Raw genomic sequence first — 13,944 nt, 5'->3', positions numbered from 1 at the left:
TTCAGAGAAAAAACCCACGCAATGTGTCTGTCTGATGCTCTTAAGATTCTTATGTGCAACAAAAATGGAAGTTCAGTAAAATTTCTGGCAACTTTCTTGCATATTGTATTGAAAAAAAATAAAATTGATTTATAGTCAATGTTAGCCCTAAAATAATATGTCTCTGATAAAAAGCCTACCAAAAATACCGTGTAATTTCATTCCAAATGTACCTAGCCAAATTTGTCATGTAATTGGATATGTAAGGTATTTTATATCTATTAGAAAATATTTTATTAAGATTAATTTTTCGAATTTGAATATGGCGTATTATACGCCAACAATTATTCCGGAAATATATTATCTATTGGTGACGTTTCACCCAAGTAAGTATAATCTCGCGAGAATACCGCTTGTTTTCATCTGCCCGTGTAGCACATTCAAAAAAAATTATGCCAGATCTAGTTGGAACAAAGTTATGTAGATCAGAATGAGTTGTAGATTTTAACGCTCATTCAGAGAATGCTAACCTATGCTGAAGTTACAAATTTTGGGAAATTCAAATATTCTAAAACACCCGAATTCTGCATTCCTCATCCCTTTGGTAATTTTTATTTCCTGGTAGTTTTTAACAATACGACACCGCCATGCGATGCGAGTCTTAACAACATGAAACTATCGCGTACATTCCTAGACGTTTTAATCAAAACATTAGTAAAGGTCATGTCCGGCCAGAAAAAGAAAATTACATTACAACACCCATGATCTATACTGTATGTACAAGAGCACAAACGTACGACACCTAGACATAGAGATAGGTCCTATACATATGTGATAAATCTGTCAGCGTCTGATCTAAATTGAACAACCTGAAATCATTAGACACAACGGAGATATGAACATCGAGGCGGGGGGGGGGGTACAATATACAAGATATTTTCTTCTTTCAAATACAAATATGGCATTTCTGTATACATGTAGATGTAGGTCATTAACTGATGATAATTTGAAATTAATATATGTTCTTAAATCTCTAACCTGCTCTTGCTATAAGTGTAAGTTTCTCCACATACACAATATTCTTTAGGATATTCAAGATAACAGACTATGTTCACTGTTTTACAGATATACTGCTTTACATGTATAGTATATTTTATATGCACACTATATTTAGGTATACAATATATTTTACATATAGAGTATGTTTCAGAAGTATACCATATTTCACATATATGCTATGATTTACATATACGTTATTCTTTTCTTATTTTCCCCTACAGTTTTACTATTTCTTACACTTTATACAGAAAGTGAATATCTCTTCACAGATCATATAATGTAAACGATACACTGGCACCAAACAATACAAAAATACAATAAATGTATACATCGACATGCGTTCTAATTATTGTCGATGAAAGCCTGAACTTTCTCTGCTGCCAGAGAATTGATATGACAATCGTAACACTCCCCATCGTCGTACAAGATGTTGGTAAAATCTTTAAAGATGTCATTCAGATTACTCTTCAGCATTGACCCTGGTGACATTCCTTCTCGGCAGTTCTGAATCACAACAAGCATGTTGGTACAACCTGAAATATTATAATATTCAAAATATCGTGGTACATTGTGTGACATTTAGTATCAGCTTATATTTCTGAATGATAAATACATACATGTAATGTTGTTGTAGAAATGGCTGTTTCTAGCGCAGAGGAAATTTGCTTTGACACATGTTTTGTTTGAATAAGTACCAATACCATTAGTGATGAATGATTATCTTGCGGTAATATACAATCTACTATTCATCAAAAGGTGATAAAATGCACGTTGTGTAGGGATACATGTATCTCAACGGTAGGATTTCCATAACTACTTCCAGAATTTTTCTATGCCATTTCTTACTCTGTGACCCGTATTGATAACGGTATGTGTCTATGATATTTCTTATAAACAGTTATCAAAGGTTTTTCAATTTTGAAAGTACACTGTACTTTCACCATATATTTGAATCAAGCATAATATACGGTAGTGTAGTTCCAATGGAGTTTAACGAAATAAAAAACTTCGAATAGTTGATAAGAAAGGTTTCTGAAATAAAGCATATGCATCTATAATGAGTCTAATGACAACGTGAAGTCACGTTTTAGAGCTCATGAGTTAGTCTTGACGCTCGATAGGAACAAACTTTTCTATTGCCACATATTACACATAATAATTTTAGTATGTTATAAGCTTTTGTAGTTTAGTTGTAGTTTTAGTTTCCTTACTTTTCTATGTAAATATTCTGTCGTCCTGAAGAAGGGACAGGTTGTCCCAATAATTTGACAACTGTTGTCTTGTCGTTGGTCAATTTAGTGCTTTTTATTACCATTTTTATTTTACCTCGTATTTCCTATTAGATCCGACACTTTGGATGTTGAATGTTGTTGGATTTTAGTGCTTAACACACACACACACACACACACACACACACACACACACACACACACACATATATATATATATATATATATTTGAATGTCATTAAATCAGAAAACTCGTAATCATATGAAAAGATATTTGATGCTTTTTAAAATATGATAATGTGATATCCACACTAGATTTCATCCATATAATTACCCTGTGGTGTAACTCGAAGGACAGCTGCAATGTCATCCTGAAGACGAGAAAAAGTGAAACAGACTACAATACAGATAGATCCTTCCTCAATGGGATCCTCCTCAGTTATCCAAATTGGTTCAATCCTTGTAATGTATCTCTCCGTGAAATTAGAGAATGCTTTCTTTGGAAGATTTGCAAGGCATTTGATGTGAATTCGTTTCGGCACACCTAGAATAATAATTATAATATCCTTTATTTATACAGGATTGCACAGTTAGTTATACAGACTAGTTTACATTGTGGTCCTGTCTTTAACATATATACATGTCGAGAACATATATCACAAAACATGGAAAAATTACAGTTTACATATATACAGATAAGAACTAAATGGAAAGAGACAATAAACACATGAGTATTATTGAGGATCAAAATAATGTTTGAGATAGGCTGATTTAAAAGATGTTGTAGTTGTGGATTTTCTAATAAAATCTCGTAATGACTTCCATAAAATTACTACTGAAATGATAAAATATATTTTATAATATTCTGTTTTGGCTCTTGTAACATCAATAAAATTATCAGAACTTTGTCTTGTATTTCTTGTCTTTACCTCATTCACAAATCTATAAACATTCAAAACACTGGAGTCTTTTTATGTAAAACTTTAAACACAAGAATAATTTTTCGATATATAAAATAGTCAAACAAATGCATCCACATCAAATTTGATAGCATACAAGAAGTTGACACTGAACGAGGTACTTTGATGTGTAAAATGATCCTTGCTGTTCTCTTTTGTAATTCAAATAGCATATCAATACTTGTCTTGTTCTCTGTATCCTGCCATACAGTACAACAATAATTAAGGTAAGGTTTGTGACATTTTATCATGTAGTGAACAAAGCCATATTGCATATCAGTATGTTCAGTAGGTATTGATCTTTTAAAAATTGACTTTTTAAAAAAAAAATTGTGTGTGACTTTTCTATTAAAATGCATTGCGTTTTCTTTAAATATATTGTCAATTTCTTCTTATGCATCAATTCCATTTAATTTAAAAGATCATCTTTTGACGTTCTTTCTATCACATGCAAAGATTTATCATAAACATCTTGCGTGGTGTCATCTGCATACATATTGACTGTGGAGCGCTTGCGATATGTTGGGTAGTCATTTACAAACAGCATAAAAACAGGGGATCCAATATAGAACCCTGAGGGACTCCGATGGTAACATATTTTTCCTTTGAGATGGTCCCTTTCCATTTGACACATTGCGATCTTTCTTATACGATAGGCTAAATATTTAAAAAGAAGCTAAATATGAAAAAGGAACATGATACATGGTCAGAATGGATTAAAAGTATAAGAGGAATATTAAAATCTCGCATTAGATATCTTAAAACAAAAGTATTTACCATCTACCCTTCTGTGTTTAATAACCCGGAAGTGTTAAAAGAATTACATGAGAAATATGTTTTGGTTCCAGCTGACAAAGCTTGTAACACCATTGTCTTTGTTTGTAAGGCTGATCATCATTACAACTGTATTTTAAACGAACTTTACCTCCACTTTTGTAATCGTACGTGTACTCAAACTGCCCTTTCGAAAGATGAAATTCTTCAAAACCATGCTTCAATTTTAGGCACATTTAATGTCCCAGTCAATGGGTCGAACTAATATGAGTTACCATAACTATACTGGATTCCTAAACTACACAAACACCCTTATAAACAAAGATACATCGCTGGATCCATTAAGTGGTCTACCAAGCTACCATCTTTGCTCATCACGAAAATATTAACAGTTGTGAAGGAGAAATTTCAAACTTACTGTGCAACTACATATGCCAGGTATGGTGTAAATTAAATGTGGATTCTAAAAACTTCTAAAGAACTTTTAGTTAACTTGAAATCGCAGAATTATCCTCAGATAAACAACACTTTTCACAACCATTCCTCACGACGATTTAAAGACTAGACTTTTTGACATCATATACGTGTACTTCTTCAACAAAAATGGAAAAGGGAACATTTCATATCTAGTGATCCGTCATCAAAAAATTTACTTTGTTAAACACTACCCTGATTCCACGCACAAGTATTCTGAAGTTGAAATAAAACAGTTGCTAGAGTTCCTCATTGACAATATATTCGTGGTCTTTGGTGATCAGGTCTTCCAACAGTCTGTTGGAATTCCCATGGGCACGAATTTCCCTCCTTTGTTAGTTGATCTGTTTTTATATTCATATGAAGCAGAATTTATTTAGATACTTCTACGTGAGAAGAAAAAATATCTTGCTGTGGCCTTCAATTCGACATTTATATATATATATATATATATATATATATATATATATATATATATATATATCGACGACGTTTTATTTATTAGCAATAATAACTTTCATTCATATGTCAATTCGATATGTCCCTGCGAGTTTGAAATAAAAGACACCACATAGTCGTCCACTTCTGAAACGGACAGGCACTTTTTTCTCAGGTAAATTTATGCAATGATATTGTAATGAGAAAGTGTATTAATATTTTTTTAACTATTTATGTTTCATATTTTAGCTCACCAGTTTAAAGCTCAACAAGCTTTTTGACCATATGTGTTTGTTATTCATCTGTTTGTCTGTCTGTATAGCTTAGAATCTGTCTTTGAATTTTACACATTTTCCAAATGTAGTTACATTCTCTGTTATTTGTGGTTTTGTAATTTTAGGGGATTTTGTTCACCTAAATGATCCAGACAGCCAAGAGATTGGACAAATATCTTCATTCCTTCAAGACATTCAAGTGTTAGTTTTGCATACTTAGCACTATTTTATACAATATAGATTTTTTAAAAATATATTAAATGGTTCAATTTTATTATTTTTCAGTTATTCACTTAAAACAATGAATTGCACAATGCTTAAAGCTTTGAATATCCTTCTTTAATACCATTATGATATTGACCACAGTATCTTGAACTTTGCAGTATGACATTACATATGCTAGAGTGAAAATGTCTAGGAAAAGTGCTGCTGAAAACAGGTTTGTTGTAAAATAAGTTGAAATACTCCAATGAAAAGCTAACTTTTGAAATAATTTTCGTAAACAAATAAATTGTCAGTATATATTTGCATTTGAATTTTTTTAATAAACCTGCAGTTTTTAAAACTTCTTTGCTACATAAATCTGAAGACATAAGTAATCAAAGTCTGACTAAAGTTTGTTCTCGATTTATGGTCATGGGGTCTGGTATTTCCAGGGGTTTGTGCTTGTTCTGCCCTTAATTGTGTATTCTTTATAGGAATTGCGAGATTGATCACTGTTTGGTATTTTAACCTTTTCGTCTAAATAATGTATGTCAAGTTTTATTATGAATAATATGTAACTTAGCATAGAAGAATCCAGGAGAAGATATGGCTACAGATGGATGTAAAGTACACACATAAATGTTTCTTTGTACAGTTACACATACACGTATTGTATAATACCTGCGATATTTCCAATAATTTTTCGGAGTTCGTGTTTTGCGCAATCATTCATATACAAGCTATCGTCAATCTCAGAATTTCCCAAAAATAGAAGAAAGATTTGTTTGTTATCGTCCTTGCTTTTATCCTCGATCTCTGCCTCTATAGGTATAGTTCGACAGCCGTGTACTTCTAAGAGCATGGATCCATGGTCTGAAATGGTGTTTTCGAATTGTAAGAAATATAATCTATCTACCGTAAATAGACAAATCCATTCAAATTATAAACGGTATATTGAAATTATTAGGATTACCTTTTGAAGTTTCCTTTAGTTTTAGAAACTTATCTTCGTCGAATGTATCACAAACGAATATCCAAGGATGCGTTGGAGTGTTATCGACTTGAAGAAAATTGATTTGTACACCTTTCATTTGCTCAGATAGGTAACACTTGAGATATTTATACACTGTATTTGATTCATACTGTATTTGCAGAATGACATCAATCCCACCTAAGTAAAAACATGAACCAGATTAAAACTCCGTACATATGATCTCTAAATTATATTGATTTACCTATACCTTTTAATTCATTATATATATATTGAACTATACCAGATGAATTTTCGTCCAGGAACGTTTGTATGCCTTTTCGAGCTTGGTTATTGATGACAAGATTACCGTCGATTCTCTCTTTCTCCACGATGATGTGTACTTGTCTACCCACGTGCTGATTTCCGCAGACTTTAATGGTGTCACTAGTCATTTCTTCAACATGGTGGACAACACACCGAATACATTCTCCTGAAAATCAATTTCTGATAAGGTAGCATGTCACACTATATAAATCTCAATTTACTTTTATATACATCAAACAATGTTCAACTTGATTTATTGATTAAAGCACTTGTAATAATACTGATCAGTACTTACTGAAGTTCAAAGCTTTATTTCATTACTGTAAACTGTACTCGTCATTCTTTTTTGCGAGTGACCAATGGTAAACTATTACTAATCTTAGGTAATTAATGTCATCGATAGATTAATTATGTTTTATTTATTCCCAAATTGTATTCCAAAAATACAGTCCTTTTGCTTACGGATTACTCTGCTTACTTGATGAAGATATAGAGTTCGTGAGCGATGTGGCTGGTCGACAAGGGTGCTTACTCCTCTTTGGCACCTGAACCCACCTCTGGTATGACCAGGGATATGTGTTTGCCCTACTTTTAATCTTGTGTTCTTTATAGACATTATGAGATTGATCACTGCTCGTTACCTTCATATTTTCATTTATGTAATTCAGTGTAAGGGCTTACCTTGATTCTGTGTTTTGCTGTTATCATTACCTGTAAAATCAAATACGTACATCTAATTTAACAAGTGTATTGCAAACAATATAATATAAACCCGTCGGACAGTGAAATTCAACCTGGAAGCATCTTATGCACTCTGAATTGATACAACACACGTTCTGAATAGAAACGCCTTAACGTGGGTCACGCTGCACGAATCCATCTGACATGTGAACTGATTGTGAATTTTTCTGAGAGTGAGGTTGTGACAAAATGTCGGTGCAATATATATCTATGATGATAAAAAGTCCAGGAAACCATTTGATCTACTTTTAAATAGCCCTAAAGTAGGTAATGGTGCACCAATTAAGTTGAAATATTTGAAATGTGAACTGATTACGTATTTCTCTGAAAGGGAGGTTGTGACTAAATTTCAGAGCAATACCTGTGATCATACCAAAAACAATCTGGAAAACTGTTTGACCTACTTCTACCCCTAAAGTACTGTAGGTCATAGTGCTCCAATCCAGCTGAAATGTTAAATGCACTTGTCTTCCTCCGAGAGGAAGCCTTTGACTAAATATCAGGGCAATATCTGTATTCGTAGTGAAAGAAGCCAGAAGAACTGTCTGACTTATTTTAAGTTTAAAAGTAGGTTAAGGATGGACCAATCCAGCTGAAATGCAAACTGAACTTGTATTCCTCTAAAGGAAGCATTTGACTAAATATCAGGGCAATATCTCTATCCGTCAAGGATGAACCAATCCAGCTGATACATGCATGCAAACTAAACTTGTATTCCTCTGAGAGGAAGCCTATGACTAAATATCAGGGCAATATCTGCATCTGTAATGAAAAAAGCTGAAAACTAAGTCAAGGATTGATCAATCCAGCTGAAATGCAAACTGATCTCGTATTCCTCCAAGAGAAAACCTTTGACTAATTTTCAGGGCAATATCTGTATCCATAAGAAAAAAGCCCGAAAATCTGTTTGACCTACATTTAGTCCTAATGTATGTCACGCACGACGGACCAATCCAGCTGAAATTCAAAATAATCTTGTATTTCTCTAATACAAAGCTTATGTGTAAATTTCAGGGCAATATCTGTATCTGTAACGGAAAAAGTTCGGAAAACATTTTGACCTATTTGTTTCCCTAAAGTAGGTCAAGGATGGACCAATCCCGCTAAAATGCAAACTCACTCTTACAATATTTGAGGGAGATATTGTGACCAAATTTCAAAGTTGTACATGCATCCGTTACGGAAAAAACCCGGAAAACATGAAATCGGAAGGACGAACTGACAGACAGCCAGACAGACGGACAGACGCACGGACAGCGCCATAACATGATACGTCCCGTCTAATGACGGGCGTATACAAATCATTCAGTTGAAAATCAGACAGTTCTAGGTTGTTATTCACAAATAAATCATGTAGTGAAATTAAAATCGAATTTCAAGGCATGGATTCGTTTGTATAATCTTATCATAATAATGCACTACAAATACGTAGTGGTAATTAAATATTACATTCCTCACGATAAATCAAAAGCAAGGCTTTTTAACAGCATAGACAGCTACTTTCTCAATAAAAATGGAACACTGAAATATTCATCCTTGTGATCAGTCATTCAAAAATTACTATGTTAAACACCACTCTGATTGAACGCACAAGTACTCTGAAGTTCCCAATTGAAAATATCATACTAAGAGTTTTTATTGAAAGCAGATATTAACGGCAAACCAACAACTCAACTGTGTGACAAACGGGATGATTTCAGCTTCTTCATCGTCAACTTCACATATTTAGGCAGCAATATTCCATTATCACCTGCAAATGGTGTTTATATCTCTCAATTGATTCGATACGCAAGAGCTTGTTCTGTGTATGGTCAGTTTTTAAATCGAGGTAAGTTACTGACAAACAAGTTTTTACAGGGGTTTCAACAGTCTCGTCTAAATTTAGTATTTCGCAAATTTTATGGTCGTTATAATGATCTAGTTTGCCAATTGTGCAATATTTGTATATTTTTGATAAAACTGTTTATTGCACTGAACTACACGTATATCATGTGTGGGTCACAAATGTACGAAAAATATTTCATCTTTATATTAGAGACAAACTATTTATTTGGGGAAAGGAATAAATACATGTATTGACAATGTCTCTCATAAATGTAGGCGTATATTAATCAGAAATACTTGTCAAATCAATTTGACATTTGAGTACGAATGTGCATTGAAATGTACAGTGTAACATCGTTTTGAAGAGACAGAGAGGGGGCTTAAGAAAAATAATAAACTTATATATAATTCTTGTGAAGTGGGACAATATCAAATATAATGAATTGTGCTTTTGCCTAAACTTGAAAATATCAAAATGATAATTCGGATGGGGGCGAGGAATTTATTAACTGAAACTGTCTCATTTCCGTATACGTACCAGCGATCGTTGCTCATTCTTCGCTACATATACATGTATAAGGGTTAAATTCATAACTGCAGGCTCTTACATTTTTCGCTCATTCAGAACTTCCCCCACTTTTAAACCGAACAATATTTATGTTTTCTAATGACAATAACAATGATTTATTCTATTCTTTGATATTAATGAGTGACCTGCAGTTTTCCTTGAATTTTCGCAGTTGATAATCCTGATATTTGTACGTTATAAATAAAATTTCTGATATAATGAGAAAGTTTACTTTCACTCTTATGCAAACGTTCCTTTTTCATTTTTACCTTGCTATGAAAATCGATCCTTTGGTGTTCCGAATGACAGTGAACGATGAACGCATTGTGAATAGATGTTTCCCGCGTTTCGTAGAATAGCGGGATAATATTGTATAATAGAAACGTATGAAAGCGCCAAAAAGTAGGCGGGGCCAAAGGAGGGCCAATAGAATTCTAGTGAATTCGAGTAATAGTCTTGTGTTTGGTCATTCTAAGCTAACGCTTCACACGAGGCGCTCGAGCTTTATTTTTGGAGCAGCATAATGGAGTCCCAACAGATGGATATATTGTTATTTAGAGTGCAAGGTGAATATAACGAACAGTGGTCAATCTTATAACTCCTATAAGCAATACAAAATAGATAGTTGGGCAAATACGGACCCCTGGACACACCAGGGGTGGGATCAGGTGCTTCGGAGGAGTAAGCATCCCCTGTTGACCGGTCACACCCGCCGTGAGCCCTATATCCTGATCAGGTAAACGGAGTTATCCGCAGTCAAAATCAGTGTGCCAAGAACGGCTTAACAATCGGTATGAAACACGTCAGACAGCATTTAACCCAATGATAGATTGTATTGACGAACTAGATCGTTATAACGGCCATAGAATTTGCGAAATGCTGACTTCAATCGAGACTGTTGAAACCCCTGTACCATCAACTTGTTTGTCGGTCGCTTACATCGATTTAAAAACTGACTATACCCAGAACAAGCTCTTGCATATCGAATCAGTTGAGATATATAAACAGAGTCTCAGACGTTATAGATTCTACATTGGCTTCTTTAGAGGTGAAAATTTCGAAACAACAAAACGAACAACAAATGTGCAAAATTCAAGCGGCTTCCGTTAAGACTCGTTTTTAAAAGAAAAGGCAACGAGGCACAGTTCAAGTTTAACAACACTATGAGAGATAAAATGGTACAGGCCAACACCCACATCAACGAGAGTGAAGCTGAGGCCGCTTTCCAAAGCATTGCGGAAGGTATAGAGCTTATAGACGACAGACAAAAGCTGGTAAAACTTGCTGACTCGTCAAAAATGGTTAGAGAACCGTACAAGAATATACTCAACACGAGCTAGCAGCGGACAAGGAAGACGAGAAAAGAATATTTAAAGCAGAAATGCGCGGGGAAAAGAAGTTAAAGGAGGTACGAGCTCAAAAAGCCAGACTTCAACGCAGATTCGCACATTATACAACTCCCGAGAAATCAGCACCTGAGAAGTCAAACAAAATTGACAGCAACAAGAAGCCAGGGACCTGTTACAAGTGTGGTTTCCCGGGGCATTGGGCACGGGACTGTAACAAGGAAACGTTAGTTAAGATAAGTACTAGCATTCTAGATGAAAATGCTAAAGTTCATTACAATAGCAATTCTGTTAAAGCTGATATAACAAATAGTCAGTTGATAGTTTGTGAAAATTTTCATGATACTGGAAATGTCAGTCCATATTTACGTTTGAAAATGCATTTTTCGAAATGGAAGGGCATTTGTACAATTATGTCTTGAGTATTATAGGGAATGGTTACAGAATTCCATTTAAGAACCTTCCATCTAGTGAGTTTTTTAACAACAACAAATCTGCCTGAGACAATGTGATTATTTTTTACCAAGAAATTAAAAAGCTTATTCAGAAAAGTTGCATAACACAGGTGACTCACATTACTTTTGTGGTCAATCCATTGACCGTGGCTTTCAATAAATCGGGTAAACCACGCTTGGTCTTAGATTGCAGACACATCAATAAGTTCATTTGTGATTTTGTATTTCGGATGGAAGATAATTGAACTGCTCGGGAACTTTTTGATACAGGATATTTTTTGTTTAGTTTGGACCTTACGTCTGCATATCATCATATAGAAAATTTTGAAGAACACAGAAAATATTTGGGTTTTCATTGGGAGCATGATGGTCAGAAAAAATATTACGTGTTTAACGTTTTACCTTTTGGCATTTCTTCGGCAGCCTTTATTTTTACAAAAGTTTTGAGAAAAGTTGTTCAGTATTGGAGGAGTTTAGGATTACAAATCATCATGTATTTGGATGATGGTTTGGCAGGATCTAAAAAAAATTCATAGGCAGAGTCTATTACATATTAGACTTGTAAGAAAGGATCTTTTGAATTGAGTTTTGTGATCGCTGAATCTAAGTGTGAATGGCATCCAAAACAAAGTTCTTCGGTTGGGTTTGGAGTGGAATAGCAGAAAAGGTAAATTGAAAGTTACTTTTGAGCGAATTGAGAAGGTGGTGAATTGTATAAAAAATGTTTTAAAACGAATTCAAACAGGTCAAAACAGCTTCCATGCTAGGGCCATTGCTAGCACCTCAGATCAGCTTATATCTATGGAAGCCGCGGTAGGACACGCGATCAATTTTTACACAAGGTGTTTGTATCAATATATTTTGTCAAGATTTAGTTGTCACTATTATATCGAGTTGAATCCAGGGTCAGTAGAGGAATTGAAATCATGGAGAGAAAATCTGTCAAGCCTTAATTCAGATCATATTCGAGTTCACAAGAGTAACTCGAACTTGAACGTCTATAGTGATGCATCAGATACTGGGTATGGTGCAGTTATAAAAGGCAATGACAATTCAGAAGTCATAGGATTTTGGACAAATTAGGAATCTTGTGAGAGTTCTACTTGGAGAGAACTAAAATATGTTAATAGATCATTGAATACTATAGAAGAAAGTATTGAGGGCGAACGTGTAGATTGGCACACAAACAGTAAAAATATCAGTAGAATACTAAAGGTGGGCAGTAGAAAGCCTCATTTGCTTAGGATTGCACAAGAAATTCGTAAGAAATGTTTTCACAGCAACGTCGCACTTAACTGTGTTTGGGTACCAAGAAACAAATATGATAGTGATGACAGGGGAATCAAAAATCACATTTTCAAAGAAATGAATACTTGATGGGGGCCTCAACCATGCGACAGGTTCGCAACAGATTATAATACCAAGTGTATTAAATTTAATTCAAGATGGTGGTGTCCTAACAGCAGTGAGTAGACGCTTTTAAGCAATTTTGGGGAGAGGATAATAACTGGCTAGTACGTCCACCTAGACTTATTTGTAAAACAATAAATAAACTCATATCAGAAGGGGGGGAAGTTTAGTTATTCCGTTGTGGAAATCTGCACCTTTTTGGCCAATGCTTAAAAGGGGGGATACATAGGAGAATGGTGTTAAAGACAAAAATATTTTACGTCCTATATTACCCAAAAGGGCAAGGGAGAGAACGGAATATTTGGGAGTTCCAACATCTTTGATATGGTAATAGTACGATTGGAATTTGACTAAAGCCTTATTTTCGTTCATATATTTATTTTCAGAGTGAAGATTGTAGAGGAACATAGAGGACATTGTGAAACCACTGAAATTACCTTGGACGACTCGGAAAACGCCCTCTTAGCAAAGAAACTATGTGAATTTCTCATAAAATCAAAAAGTGTTAAATCAATAGTTCATTATTTTCATGTTTGTTTGCGGAAAATTATTCATTTTGATTTATATTTTGCTTTTCATGTCTAATTTCTGGACGACTAAAATTCTAAGCTCGCCTGGCTTACGGCTTTATGGTAGTTATGTTGTGTAGATTTAAAAGTGCGGGGTGTAAGGATATTTTTCCCGCGTTTCGTAGAATAGCGGGAAAATATTGTATGATAGAAACGTATCAAAGAGCCACAAAGTAGGCGGGGCCATAGGAAGGCCAATAGAATTCTAGTGAATTCGAGTAATAGTCTTGTGTTTGGTCATTCTAAGCCAACGCTTCACACGAGGCGCTCGAGCTTTATTCTTTATATATCAAATTTTCAAAGATTACCTCATATTACTATCATTATTCAATGTTTAATACCA

General features: G+C 34.3%; 1 protein-coding gene across 4 annotated transcripts in view; it reads right to left on the bottom strand.

The window, feature by feature from the left end:
• Positions 1-567: 567 nt before the first annotated feature.
• Positions 568-13,944, bottom strand: part of LOC125675752 (uncharacterized) — a 167,058-nt gene continuing 153,681 nt past the window's right edge. For 3 of the 4 annotated variants that reach the window (XM_048913544.2, XM_048913545.2, XM_056160536.1), the window contains 7 exons: positions 9,105-9,179; positions 7,370-7,399; positions 6,666-6,854; positions 6,365-6,562; positions 6,073-6,264; positions 2,602-2,811; positions 568-1,571 (listed from right to left, as the gene is read on the bottom strand). In XM_048913544.2, the coding sequence (XP_048769501.2) occupies positions 1,381-1,571; positions 2,602-2,811; positions 6,073-6,264; positions 6,365-6,562; positions 6,666-6,854; positions 7,370-7,399; positions 9,105-9,179 (1,085 nt within the window). In that variant the 3' untranslated portion in view covers positions 568-1,380. The remainder of the gene's footprint in view (positions 1,572-2,601; positions 2,812-6,072; positions 6,265-6,364; positions 6,563-6,665; positions 6,855-7,369; positions 7,400-9,104; positions 9,180-13,944) is intronic. The other variant, XM_048913550.2, reaches the window with a different exon arrangement.

Source organism: Ostrea edulis, chromosome 3 (assembly GCF_947568905.1).
Source record: "Ostrea edulis chromosome 3, xbOstEdul1.1, whole genome shotgun sequence".
NCBI lineage: Eukaryota > Metazoa > Mollusca > Bivalvia > Ostreida > Ostreidae > Ostrea > Ostrea edulis.
Note: the sequence above shows the minus strand (reverse complement) of the source record. Positions and strands in the feature narration are given on the sequence as shown.